The sequence below is a fragment of the Lutra lutra genome, chromosome 3, assembly GCF_902655055.1.
Source record: "Lutra lutra chromosome 3, mLutLut1.2, whole genome shotgun sequence".
In the NCBI taxonomy this organism is placed as follows: Eukaryota; Metazoa; Chordata; class Mammalia; order Carnivora; family Mustelidae; genus Lutra; species Lutra lutra.
The window spans coordinates 43,150,710-43,165,493 of record NC_062280.1 but is presented as its reverse complement, the minus strand read 5'-3'; the positions used below and the strand labels follow the sequence as shown (position 1 = coordinate 43,165,493).

General features: G+C 49.7%; 1 protein-coding gene across 11 annotated transcripts in view; it reads right to left on the bottom strand.

The window, feature by feature from the left end:
* The window catches only part of AGAP1 (ArfGAP with GTPase domain, ankyrin repeat and PH domain 1), a 520,173-nt gene that overhangs the window by 302,627 nt on the left and 202,762 nt on the right, over positions 1–14,784 (bottom strand). For all 11 annotated transcript variants that reach the window (XM_047721458.1, XM_047721459.1, XM_047721460.1 and 8 more), the window contains 2 exons: positions 12,872–13,013; positions 7,794–7,928 (listed from right to left, as the gene is read on the bottom strand). In XM_047721458.1, the coding sequence (XP_047577414.1) occupies positions 7,794–7,928; positions 12,872–13,013 (277 nt within the window). The remainder of the gene's footprint in view (positions 1–7,793; positions 7,929–12,871; positions 13,014–14,784) is intronic.

Genomic DNA, 14,784 nt, shown 5'->3' with positions numbered 1-14,784 from the left:
TGGCTACAATGCTATAGCGCAGGAAAGTATGAGCACACCGTCTTCTGTGTCACTGATAACATTAATTCTATGAGCAGAAGACAGGAGTCTTCACATGAAAATCAGAACAGAGCATAGTATGTTTACTGATCTCATGTCGGTGGGGTGGGCGTTAGAGCAGCATCTACAGGAACAGGCCAGCCGTGGTGCCTGCCCACGGTCGGAGTAAGGGAAGCGCGGCAGGAAACCTTTCCGACGCGGGGTAAGAAACTTCCAGAGACGGTCACAGTCTCTCCTAACAGAACGGTCTACAAAACTGTGAAATGGAAGACTATTCATTGTCCCCTGTTGTTTGTGATAACAAACAACCTTGGTATCAGGATTTTAAGATGACTTCTTTGGATGTTATTCTGGAAAGAGTAAAAAATGTCAGGGTCCTCTCTGCCCCACCAGAAACTAGTTTAAGAATTACCCAGTTTCACACCTGAATCTGAGTTGTCAGGGCCAGGAGCTGCAGTCTCGAAGTCTGAATCACACCCACCACCGAGATACCCCTAGCCGAATGCTTTCACCTGCGTCGGTGATGGTAAGCAGATCGGCTCACATCCAAAGGAGTTAGACCCTCATAAACGGCCAGCTTTGGGGGCCACTGAACAGTTCAATGGATGAGAGAGAAACTCTCAAAAGGGGAAATTTCTACACAGAGAGACTCCAACAAGAAACAAACTGATTTCATGCTTGTGTCCAATTCATAATAATATCTTAAGACACTTGGATTATGTCAGGGTCATCACTTTCAACAAATTCTCACATGAATCCTGACAATGTTCATGTACAGCCTGGCCGTCAGTCCCACCTCAACACGTCCCCCATTTGTCAACTGTGCTTCAGAACACTGGGCAGCAGGGAGGCCACCAGAGGGCCAGCTCATCTGTAAGATGCTTTCAACTCCAACCTTTTTTTTTTTCCCTAAAAAATATCAACTCAAGAGGGTTTTTTGTTTTTCTTTTGGTTTTGAGCCTCTGGAAATATGGCTTACTACAGCTAATGCTGATATTTTAGCTTTGGTATTAATTCACTATTTCATTTTGTGATCTAACCCTGCTCATAGAGAAAGTTTCTCCGGTTTAAGAAGTTCACTGAGTTTAAAGATGCACACACAAAGGGCACCGACAACATTATGTTTTATAAAAACAACCAAGGTGAACCATGCCCGCACTCTCCCAGCTACACAAAAACCGGCTACGAGGCATAGAAAGACCCGCCCAGACCCTGGCCTTCTTGCTCCTGCACGCACTCCCTCCCTCCCTCCCCACCCACGGGCTCAACCCAAAGTCTACTTAACAGAGTCAACACCGTCAACACCGGATAGGTATCTTTTCAATTTAATGAGAGGCGACAAACAATGGGACAGACGGTTCTTTTGGAGGCAACGTGCAGATTCTAATTTCTGCAGGAAGGGACCAGGTTAGAAGCCGCCCGGTGGTGACAGCCACTGACACTGGTGTTTAATGACAACCGCGGAGTGGCTGACAAACCGGGGCCAAGCCCGTCTTACACGACTCACCAACAGCGGTCAAAGGAGCCTTTCTCCTACTTCTGCCACATGGAGGCAACTTGCTTGTGTCATCCTTGTTCTTAGAAGTTTTTAAATATTAACCAAATAAAGTGTAATTTAAGCATAATAAAGTCTGTTTGCCCTGTCATAACATAAACTCCCCATCTGCCCATGAAATCTTGAATGTACAACCTTTCGGTGCAACGAGGAGGGAGGAATGAGCACACACCACGCCAAGGGCGATGGGGGGGTGGTGCATGGGGATGGTGACGGGCACAGGCATGTGGAGAAAACCGTGCACAGAAAGGACATGCAGGCTGGATGCTGGCTGTAAAGAGGCCCTATTAAGATCTACCATCGTCCATTAGAAACCCTTAAACTGTGACATAAATATTAGTCATTATTACAAATGATAAAAAATATACATATACATATGTACATACATAAAAAAATATACAAATGATAAAAAAATATAAATTGACAGATACTAAATGACTCCGTTGGCTATATCTATATCTATCTATCTATCTATCTATATATATGAGGTGCCCAATGTACACATATATATGGACTGCTTTTCAACACGGAAAATCTTATTTTTGAAAGAACTCCTTTGAAAAAAGAATTACACAAACATAAAAACAAACGACAGGCTCCAGTCTCCTCCCTAACACAAAAAAGAGAAAAACAGCAGCAACAAAACAAATAATAAAATAGGCCACCCCAACAATGAAAATTAAGCTGGTTCTGAGAAAGCACAGAAGAGGCCTAATTGTCGTATCCTTTAAGAGCACAAACAAAGACCGCGGTGTCAGCAAAACGGAAAGGAACAGGGTGATGCAGCACTCAGGACCAAAACCCCTGGAGACTGCTCCCACTTAATGATGCTCTAACACAAGCAATTAGGTTGTACAAACCGGGCTCATTAATACAGCTACTCTTCTGCGGGACGTGGCCGTAATTAGGACCAAGCAGCTGCAGAATTTAATGTGAAATGGGATGTTTTGTACATTAGGGTATCAGTCCTTGCAAGAGAAGGACAGAAAGCAAACTGAGGCTCCCCCACGTACCACAGAGCCCTGGGGCACTCACGCAGCCTCTCCAGGCTCAGCCCTGACAGCACAGGGCATCCACGTGTGGGTGAGCCATCGCAGGTTGGGGGACACTAGGCATGGTTTCTATGCAGGTGCTTTCCAGAATGTAAACCACAGCACGCATGTAAAGAGCTGGTATGGCCATGCTAAGAGGCTGCTGTGGATCCTCCTCAAACGGGCCCACACCAGCACTGCAGGACACTGCACCAGGAAGCCCAGACAGCAGCCACCAGTGCACAGAACCCTGCTGAGGCGACTGGCCAGCCTCCCCACCCTCATGCACCTCAAACCGAATGGTCTCTTTTTAATGGAAGTAACGTAGAACATCTACCCTAGGGTGAGCGGTCTTCCACGGGAGATCACTCAATGACCCAAGTACTCTCAACAACACAGAACAGACCCAGCCATCTCGGGGAGGGTCAGGGAGACAGACAGTGACATGTAATTGATTTACATCTTGCTTATACGGATCTTGACTGGGTCCGAACAATTACTGTCAGAGTGAAATGCTGTATACAGTTTTCCTACCATCCTATGAAAACAAGCTTAAGACAAGAAGTTAAAGCTTTACAAGGCAGCATGCTCTAATGTCTAATAGGGTGTTTTCAGTTCGGATTTAACAAGTGATGACAGTTTTAGAGTTTACGTGTAAGAGTATTACATTCTGTAAAAAAACAGCTGGCGTCAGGATGCATAACAGGAATGACCTGTATATAGAACACTGCTGTTTTACAATACAAGTATTTATCCGCTCATTTTAGGAGAGGGAGGGAGGGCTAGAGAAAAAAGTCATAAAGGAGCTTGGACAAGGGAAAATTAAATATTTTGTACCACCATCAGGTTTTACTCATTCCACATGAAAGGGAAACCGCTTTTCTTTATATATCAGATATCTTTAAAACATCACACACCAGTGAGATAATGTAATATTTAAAAATTATAAAATATACCTCCCCAAACACTTAGGGGGTCTATTGGTTCTACTTCACAAAACGTCATAATACACCAAAAACTGCTTCTACATCATGCTGAGTTTGAAAAAGAGAACTGCACTATGACCCAAATCACTATGCTCCTCGTATATACCCATTGTACAATCACTGCCATCAAAACAAAATAGGCCATAAACAGGGACACTCTGTGTAGGCTGAGAAATCTAAGTGTGTTTGGAAAGAGAGGAGAATTCATCACTTCCAGAACCCAACCTCAAGGAACTAAAACTCCAAATGTTCCCTCAGGAATATGGGGAGTCAGTGTCCCCTTTCTTCTCTCAAAATGGCACACACAAATGGTCCAAGGGGCTCTCCGACCACTTCCACACATGGCTCTTCACTGCCCTTCAGCATGGCTTGGTCTAGGGGAAGGATTTATTCCTGTCACTAAGTTATATTCATTTTAGGTTATCCCTATCTCGGCTGAAACAGCCCATCACCAACATGACCCGCCTTTCCCTACCCAGATACTCAACTGAAGTGGCAGGAAACATATGCTCACGGCAAGAGATTCTCCCACTTGGCTGGTTCCTTCAGAGAACGAGAGGACCTTCTCTTGAATAAAAATCTTAGCACCAGACAAACAATATCTGCAGAGAGTGAACATCATTTTTCTGTAATCCTGCCTTCAGGAATCCAGGCCAAGAGAACAAATAACCAGTGACTTTTGAAAAATTTCATGCCAAACACGGATATCACCGTTATAATGTTAAAACTACAAAAGCCTGAAGCTAATCTTGTAGACATGGCCGACGGTGACCAGAGCTGCACAGAACTGGACAGACGGAGAGACACGGCAGGTGGGGGGCCATACGCAGCCCTGGCTGCCTCAATCCCTTGGTCCAGCCTGTGAGGCCCGGAGCTCCCTGCAGGGCTCTTCCTCGAATCCAGACAGAGAGACAGACAGACAGACAGACGGGTAACCACGCCCATGTGAGGCCCGGTAGCTCAGATGCAGGAGAACTGGGGAGTATGTGATTTCTCAGCAGGTGAATCTTATTTACAGGAACCCCCTTGTGGAGGCCAGGCATTCTGCTCCACAAGCCACACACACTTAGCTAGGAGCAGGATCAACGATGATCCAGCATCACTGGGAGCAAGGCAGCCTGGTCCTTCACAACCTGCCTTCCAACCTTGGGGAAGGGGCAAGCTTCCATCTCTGGGCACTAGCCCTCCACTTCGCCGAGGCAGGGGCCCTCCCCCTGTACCATCTCCTCATCTCGACCCCGAACCAGAGACTCAGTGTGAACAAGGCCGCTGCTTGGGTGAGGGCATCCACCTGCTGAACGGCCTCTGGACACCCCCGGGGCTGACGGAGACCCTGTGTCCTGGACTCCTTCCTAAGAGCCATGTGAGAACTACACCCTGGAGAGAATAATAGGCATTCTCTTTCGCCATTAATTTCACAATTTGTCTTCAGTTTCAGGATACTAAGAACTCTGAGTTAAAGAAGCAAAGACTATAGTCCCTGACATCTTAAAAAATAAACTCAGGGAGCCAGTCGACCAGTAAGTCTGGTGGGCGGGGGCAGGGGCAAGGAAGGGGCATCTGGCTGGGCTAAGAGCCAGGCCTGTGTCCTCCTTTCAGGAGTAAGTTAAATGTTACGTAGAAACCATATGCTCGTTCTTTCTCTTTCTATGATGTGAAGATACAAAAAGCACATAAATAAAAGCAAGTCCTAAGGCGTAAAGGAAGCCAGAAAAGTCCACCAAGAAATCTGAATGGCCTGAGTCTGTGAGTGGGTGGGGAGCCCGCTGTGCACCCTTGTCCAGGCTCCCCCAGGGGACCAGGCAGGACCCACATCACTGAGGCTTTAATGACAGAACGGTTAAGGCTCTGGGCTCCTGGTCCCAAGACAGGCATCCCATCCAGACCCGATGCCTCTGGTTAAGCTCCGTAATTTTTCTAAGCCTTGATTTCTTTAAACTCTTAACATTATGAGGTTTCTTTTCTCCTTAAGGATTAAAATGGACTGTTACTTTCATGGCTTCTAAATACTGAGCATAGTCCCCACTTGGTCAGCAACAACTTTTATCACAGATAAAACAATTACAGAGCTCATGATTTCACAAAAAGATATAATCCTCCTACAAAACACACAGAGTAAGCCCTAATTTTATTTTTAAAACTGATCTTCATATAAATAGAAATATTTTAAAGACAAAATCATAATAGTCACAGAAACCATAGTACCATGAATATTATTTCCTTTTCTGACTCTGTACAGTTCAAATATTTAACAACAATGCATTAATTCTAAAATAAGAAGTAACAAAATGTATTGGAAATCTCCTGAGCCTGTGAAAACTCAGGTGCTTTGTCAAATCTCAGCAGGAAAAGCCCTGGGAGAGGATACAGTAATGCTGTTTGGAAAGGTCCTCCCTCTTCTCCCCTCGCTGGTGCTCCCCCTCACAGACAGCGGGGGCAGGGCAGGGAAGCACGGGACCTGGGCCTCCCCTAGTGTGGACCAACTCTTACAATTATTACATATGAGCTCATTTATTGATGAACAATTCCTGTCTGCGATAAACGCATACGTAAAGCAATCACTATGGAGAATCAGCTCATTCACGGGATAAAATTCCTAAAACCGCCAGCAGGGGCGGGCAAGCTGCTGCAGAGGGCCAGAGAGGAGCTATTTCGGGCCTGGCGGGGCGACGTGCACAGGCCTCTGTGGCAACCAGAGCAGCCCACCCATGCGCCCCAGTGGACACAGACACAGGTGGTTGGCCAGCAGCAGCCCGTGTGCCCCAGCATGGCGACCATCACCTGAGGTAACCCCACAAGGTTTGGGCCTGCCCCACAGGGTACCCCCTCCCCACCCTCGGAACCCCCTGTGCCTCCGTGCAGAGCTCTTCACATAAGTACGGGTGCCCGTGGGCCATCACAGGCTCCAGCAGGGAGGCGGATAGCGAGGGGAGGGGATGGGGAGGGGGATGGCCAGGGGGTTGTAAATGTGTGCCAAAAAGAGGAAGGCCCTCGTGCTTTTCCTCAGCAGGACCCCGCTGTTTCAGAACAGGCGCTGGGGAGGCAGGGAGGACCCAGAGGGCACACGGGCTGAGAAGGGGGTAGGACCAGGGAAAGAGGCTGCGAGCTGAGAACGGGACCAGCTCTTGTGGAAAAGGGAAGAAAATGCAAGGTTTGGAGAGGACTCAATCTATGAAATGTCCTAAAAATGGTCCAAGTATGGGATTTCTCCAATTCCATCTGAAAACTCATCTGGACATTCAGAAGACGAGCATATATTGCCCGGTTTGGGGAGTCGGAGATGCAGGCATGTAATTACTGCTTGCCCTGGCAGAAACATGTCTTTGTTGGGGTCTAGGCCAGCAAGACCGGGATGACCCACGGCTCGGGTGGTCTGCTCTGCCACCACAGAGGTCAGCCAGATGGAGGGCCAGGGGGATGGCCTGGCAGTGACTCCCCACAACTCCCCGTGGACATCAGGACCCTCTGCAGGGAGTACTGTCCCTTCAGGCCTAGGGACTTGCCTTCCCCCAGACTTTCCGGACCCCTCCAAACCAGAGATCAGCCCTCCCTCCCAACACTTCCCTCCCTCCCACCACCTCCCCCATGTCTTCATCCATCCCCTCCCACTTCCCAGCCCGCCACTTTGATCTTGTACAAGACTGTCTCTGCCCCGTAAAAGCCCCATGCTTCTCCAGGAGGGCTTCCAGGCTGCTGCCCGGCTGTTCTGGGGGCGGGTGATCACTAATGAATTCAGCAACAAAGAAACAATTCCTAAATTGTGGTGCTGGCTCTCAGCCATGAGTCTTAATGTGGGGATGGTGCTGGGTTTTTTGTTTGTTTGGGGATTTTTGGCTCAAACTTGACTCTCTTTTGGTTTATTCTCCCCAAAGCCTAACAGCAAATATTTCAGACTGTTTTTAGAGATGGGCTGGGGTTAAGAATGAGCAGCTATGGTGGAGAAGAAATGGCAAATGCATACATGTGACCCATCACGTGCAGAAGTAAGCATGGGCGGTGTCGCACCCCGTGCACAGAAAGTCCCATCACGAGCGTGCCACATAGGATTCCCCGTGGACCGCTGCATGCCGCTGAGCACCACCTCGGCACAGAGGGGCCCCCGGATTCACACCAAGGCCCGCGTGCCCGCCGACGGGACCCCGCGCCATGGGAAGGGGACCCGGCTATGCCGGGAGCACTCACCATCCTGAAAGACCCGCTCCACGTTCAGCCCGTACGTGGCGCACGTCTCGTAGTAGGTACAGCGCTTCAGGTCGCTGGACAGCTTCCGTGCCCTGGCGTCATCGATGACCCGTGGGTTAGTGGAACTTATGGCATCTGGAACAGACAGCAACACGGAGACCATAAGCAGCCCTGCTTACCTCCAGCCGCTTCAAGTCTCCAAGTAGCTCAAAACCTGTGCCCTGCTCCCAGGGAGGTAACATGTTTAAGAACCGGAGTTTTTAGAACCTGCTTTATCCTCCAGGTAATGATCTCAAACATTCCGCAGAGTCATCATTTGTAAACACGTGTTTCAGAGGACCCCGCTCCTGAAACAGAGACAAACAGATGCCCGGAAAGGAGTTGAGAGTTAAACGTGACTCTGGAGGAGAATACTTCAAAAAGGAGAAAAGAACGCCTACGCTCCCTCTTGGCCGGTGGTGTCTGGTGCACACAGCACCCTGCTCGCTGCCTTCCAGCAGCATCACTCTGCAGGTGTAAACACACACCTGTTCGGTCCGTGCCCACAGAGCTGCCCTCGGGCATCTGGTCCTGTTCCAGGCTCAGGGATGCCCAGTGATCGAGACAAAACTTGGCACTCCCACAGAAGGGCTACCAGGTTGGCTGGGGGAGAGGCAGAGAACAAGACAGGGACGTGAACAGCTGTGAATGCAGTGTGGCCGTAAGACCCGAGTCAAGCGGGCAGGACACTCGATGGTCAGTGGACTCAGTGTGGATGTTCAGGGCAGCCCCACCTGCAGGAAGGAGGTAAAGGCCAACCAGCCACTACTTGGGGCGGGGAGGGGTGGGGGGGAGAAAGGGGAGAGCCTGGGGCAGGGGGCAACCAAGCACCTGGTGTGTTTACGGGAGACCAAGACAGGAGTGGAAGTGAAGGGGCCAGTGGAGGGCCCCAAGCACTGGGCTGCGAACCACCTGAGGTCTTAACAGAGCGAGTCCTGGGTGTACCCATTTCCTGCAGGATCTGTACACAGACGGGGACATTTGAGTAGCAAACAGGTGTGGGGCATCTGCCACCAGTCCCCTAAACAAAGAAAAACCAGACTTCCTTAGCTCAAGTGTCCAAGATGCCTCGACCCCATCCCATCATACGTTCTCGTGCCTGGCACATGCCAACAGAGAAAGGTCAAGATGTCAGGAGCAAGGTGTAAGACAACAGTCACTTTTCAGGGACTTTTTTGTCCTGTGACATTTTCTTCATAGGCTTGAGGCTCCTGCGCCACGGAAAATGCCAACGGCTCTTGAAACAAAGATCCACCGACAGGTTTTTCTCCACTAGTCAAAGGAAGAGCAGCAGCACAGCAGAAGTCATAGAGGCGGCAACGACTTTTTAAATTGTGTTTGGGGCGCCTGGGTGGCTCAGTGGGTGAAGCCTCTGCTTTCGACTCAGGTCATGGTCTCAGGGTCCTGGGATGGAGCCCCACATCGGGCTCTCTGCTCAGCAGGGAGCCTGCTTCCCCCTCTCTCTCTGCCTGCCTCTTTGCCTGCTTGTGATCTCTATCAAATAAATAAATAAGATCTTTAAAAATAAATAAATAAATAAATAAATAAATAAATTGTGTTTGTTTTTGGGCTCAGGACATGCATGTGACATTTAATTTTGTAAGTATGAAAAAGTGTCATCTTGAGGGAATAATTTATTCATTTTTTCCCCCATTTTTCTCTTACTTCCTGTTTTATTTTTATCTCATGGGCTATGCCTGACCTGACAGTTTCTCATAGAGAAATCAAGACTAACTCTGATTCAGGCCTCTTTCTCTGACAATGGCCTGTGCCACCTCAATAAATGTTCTAGAACACTCCCTGGTAAGGTCCCCTACAAGGATTTCTTCAAACACCACTCTATCCTGTCTTCTTGTCTTCCAGACTAATAAATCTGACCTGTATTTCACAACACTTAAGGAAAAAAAGTATTTTTTAAAGGTGCATGCATTTTTTTTTAAAAGATTTTATTTATTTGACAGAGATCACAAGTAGAGAGGCAGGTAGAGAGAGAGAGGAAAGGAAGCAGGCTCCCTGCTGAGCAGAGAGCCCAATGCGGGGCTTGATCCCAGGACCCCAAGATCACGACCTGAGCCGAAGGCAGAGGCTTTAATCCACTGAGCCACCCAGGCGCCCCGGTGCATGCATCTTTTAAGAAAACGGTAGTTTTCAGGTCAGAATCTGTTATTTTTCAATGCTCTGGTGTAATGTGGAAAACACATGCCATTGAATCAATCCAGCTTATCCTGACCTGGGGTCCCCAACAGTCCCGCAGCCCACCTTCCTCAGCCAGAGGCCTGCCCCACTGTCTCATCTGGACTTCCCAGGGGCAGCAACACATCTCCTCCGTGGCCATGTTGTACCTGCACCACACATCAGTGAGGGCTATACCAGCCCCATCTCTCATTCCACCTGTAACCCTGCACCTGTTCACAGCTTGTGCCCCTCCCTTAAATCGGTATCATCTGTAGCCTTTAAAAAAGAATGAGCTTAACAAACATCACGTAACTGCCTCATTCACAAGTATCCTGTCCACTTGCGGACCCTCGTACACCTCCCTGACTGTACCCGGAGAGAACACACAGTCTTGCAGAGACACTCCTCCTGCCCTTAGATAAGGCCTCCAACCCCAAACACCTAGCGTGGGGGAAAGCTCAGGGTCCCCCATCTATGACCTGACCCACCTTCTACCTCCAGCATCCCATGAAGCCCACGCAAAAGTACCAGGCATACACAGGCTTCACAGAAAGCAAGGCTGCAAGCAGTGAACAAGTACCTAAGAGCAGAACCATCTAGAAGCCTACACTCACTCTACCCTCTTGCCACAGGGGTTTCTAGGGCACTCTGGAAATGAGAGGTCTGACCAAGAGGACCCCTCAGGTGAGGAACGTCCCTACTTGGTAACCTGTCCTGTTCATTCGGGATGGGGCAGTGCTGACGTATGAACAAAGCCCCACAGACAAATGTGAATGTGAGGAGACTGCCAGCATCCACTCTCTACCCAGGCTCCCTGGCTCAGGTGCTCACTCGTCTGAGGCCTTTCCACACAAATGCTGAGAAGACCAGCAGGAAGAAAAAGGGATGGGTTATTCCCCTCGGGGACCACAATGGGGCTTCCCGGAGTCTTATGGAGCCTTCCACAGGCTTCCTCTACAAACACGTAGGCCATCCTGGGGGGAGGCATGGTTCTGCCTTCCTGCAGCTGTGGTAGGACACAGAGAGCAACGCTCATCTCCAGGGAAGGGAACAGAGAGGCGCGCTTCTGGAACCCTAGCCACGACCTAGTAAAGCTATCTGTCGGGATCTAACAAAGAGAACGAAGTGACTGCTTGTAGTATATTCATGTGCCCACGGGAGCTTCAGGAGCCTCACGGGAGCTCCTGCACTGCAGCCCAGCCAGAGTCCGGGCAGGGAGCAGTCCAGGTCACAGAGCCAGGATGCTCTGATGCCAGGGCTGGCCAGCCCCCACACCCAAGACCAGACACTCCACCCTCTACTACCGAAACCACGGTTGTCTAAGACGATATGACCACAAGTGGATCACGTATCGCCTCCCTGCCCAGACCAAGGAAGTCCCTGAGCCCAGCACAGTGAGTCCACAGAAAAAAGGCTTTGTGAGTCAAAGACACAAAGCCCTGAACTCAGACAGCCGCGGGGGGACGGTTGCACCCAGTTTCTGACTTTGCTCAGAAATGCCCTAGGCTGGCCCGCAGGACTCGCTCCAGCCTCAGGGCAGCTCTCAGCAGACCTGCTGGAGATCCTGCCACCCACCACAAAACACAGAATTTTCAGGAGGCCCCATTCCAACAGGCCGTTCGGTGAATTAGAGCAAGAACCCAGGGCTTCCCAAGGGCCCGCCCTGGTTTCCCGGCGACCACTAGAGGGCGCCCTGGGCACAAAGAACCTCTTCCCGATCTGGTTGTAGGTGGAATCCACCTGGCACTTGCTCCCAGGCTTCAGTCCTGAGACCCCTGGCCATTACACGTTCCCTAAAAGAGGGCGGGGGTTCTCCCCACGACAACCCGACTCGAACATTTTGTATCTAGCACACGGAGATGATGCTTTCCGTGGATCCCATGCCACTTCTGTTCTCATGAGACACACCCGCCCACGCTGGGGCTGGTCCACACCGCTCCGTGGCAGGGCAGCTGCTTCCCCACCTGAGCTCCCTCTTGGCACACGAGACCCCGTACCATGCACACAGCTGGCCGTCTGTCCCTGCTGCCACACAGCCAGTTTATCATTTAGAAAAGTCTCACATCAGGGCACAGAACGGCAGACCAGATGTGGACGCTCTAAAGGAATTAACACACATAGCACATGAACAGCAACAACAACAAAATGAAGGCATAATCCAGTTTGTCTTGACATGATCATTTTTAAGTTACCGTACTGCTGACAAAGCAGCTTTAAAGTCAACCTGCATCTGATTTTTAAAAACATTCTATGTGGCCTTAAGACCCAGATGGTGGACATCAGCCCATCAGTGAATCTGATCCAGAACAAGGACACTTCAGGGCTGTCACTTTGCAAGAGGCCAAGTGTTAAGTGGCCTAGCAGAAGACAAGAAACGCACTCTTACAGGTAATTCCAGACACTGAGGTACCTGCCAGGTGAAAAATTACACAAAGGTCATAACACATTAACAAAGAGAGCAAAATAAAACAAAACTCTGCTGCATAAAAGAAATCAGTAGTATTTTAAAGATGTACCAAAAGTTAAAATCAATATGCTTTTAAATTGCTTATCAACTATCTGACATACCCAAAAGAATTAAGAGATCCCATGACAGGAAGAGAAAATAGATTTTGTTTTCTCGAGAGCACTTGGAAAGGATTTTGCTCTGAAGGTGCTGACCGAGTGATTTCTCCATAGAATCAAATCAGGAAATGGGACAATTTCAGTTTCCTGGATTCTCACAGAAAAAGCCTTCAGGAGGAAATTATTTCTTCTTTACACCATTTTCAAACTCCTCCACGCCAAAACCACAGGCCCTGAGTCCACTCACTGTTCAACTGCCGGGGTCCCTCACCCCCAAGCTGCGCGCGGGCGGCACTCACCCTGGGTCCCCACCAGAACCAGAGGGATCTCGCTCGTGTTCCGATAGTTGGCCATCCGACTGTAGTAGTGGTAAACGGTCTGGAAGCTTATCTCATCCTCTAAGCTGAAGACAAATATCACAGCGTCCACCCACATGGCAAACTAGGGAGAAAAGAGGGTAGAGAGAAAGGAAGCTGAGTGACAAGGCTGTCTGTCGGAGAGGAAGGGTGGGGACGGCGTCTTCGGGAGGACAGGGTGCGTGGCGGGCAGTCCCCTCACACAGGCCAAGTCCAATGGATGCCTGACTTCGGCTATAACACGTGGCTCTGGTGTCACTAACATCCTCCTCGTGACACATCTGGAAGTGGACCTTCACCCCCTTCCCACCCAGGCCACTCCGGACTCCCAGAAACACAACCTGCACATGCACGTCTACCCTCTGCCCCCGATCTAGCCAGCCACAGTCCCACAAACACAAGGCAAACCCAGGCTCACAGAATAACCTTCCCTACATCGGCAGACAGGTGCTGACAGTGATGCTGGAGCTTTGTTTCACACCAACTCCCTTCTGCAGGACCTCCAGGAGCCTGGCTGGACCCCTCTGAGATGGGGCGGGGGGGCCTCCTCTCCGGGCTCCCGTGGCCTCTCAGAAATCCTCTACCCAGGCTGTGGCCCACTCCTTCTCACAAGAAGAGGTCTTTCTACTGAAAATATCAGCTGCCACTGAATCCTTTTTTTTTTTTTTTTTTAAAGTAATCTCTATACCCAAACGTGGGGCTTGAACTCACAACCCCAAGATCAAGAGTCATGTGTTCCACCAAATGAGTCAGCCAGGCACCCCTGCCAGTGAATTCTGAAAGCCCCCTCTGAGGATATGATAAACCATGGTTAGAGAAATACACAAAGCTAATCAACAAAACGAGCAAAAGTCAGGGAAAAACATTAAAATCCCACAACAGCCTGACTCTTGCCATTTTGTTCCTGTTTTACCTGCATCCAGGTGAAGCCTCCATCACTTCTACTCGGGGCAAGTGACTACAGCCAGGCATGTACTGGCCCACTCAGTACTTAAACCACTCGTAAGGTTGGAGCCTGGTGAACGGGGGCCCTGGAGGCTCAGCCCCCCCAGCGTCACACATGGTTGCAACAGCAGAATCCAGAGCAGGCCAATTTGCCACCTAAGACCCTGCTCTTTCTACATGAAAATGAAAAATAAGATTAATCCTGTTTACTTTCTCTGCGAAGCCACAGTTCCTAGGTAAGCTTTTACTGGCCTAGGCATCAGCTCTGATATATCTGGGGGAATTTTTTTGTGGGGTAAGCTCTGACTTGCAACAGAAAAATGATTCAGCTATAAGTGAAAATTCTACATGATAAAATTTAAGACGAAGTCCAAATGATAACAGCAGAATTAAATGAGACCAGGATCTTGTTAAGAATGAATCCTGGGACAGGCCTGATGCCCCTGCAAAGGGTCCAGGACCCAGGGGACCAGGGGCTTCTCCTTTCCCCTTTCTCCACCTCAAGGTATGTTTTCCCTTTCTCTTCCGAGAAGTGCAGTGAAGCTTCCCCACACGCACGAGCACAAGCACCCGGAGAGCTCTCGTGGTCCTCCAGGACTGGAGCAAGGCTGTGTGAGCCCCCATGCAAAGGAAAAGCAAGCCACATCCCACTCTCCCGTGGTCATGGCCGGGCTGCCCCAGCAGCCAGCAGGTGGTGAGCACTCCATAGCCAGCCCTCACCCATCCCAATGGCTGCTCCCACCAACTGCCACACACAAAAAGCCGGTGAACCGGCAGGTTTTCCACAAACCTAAGAGGACACTAGTAGCCACAAAGAAGCCTTACAATCCTGTTCATGAAGCTGTTCTCTTAGGTGAGGTGCATGAACTATTCTGGAACAATGAAAACAAAGATCAGGCTTCCATGTGCCT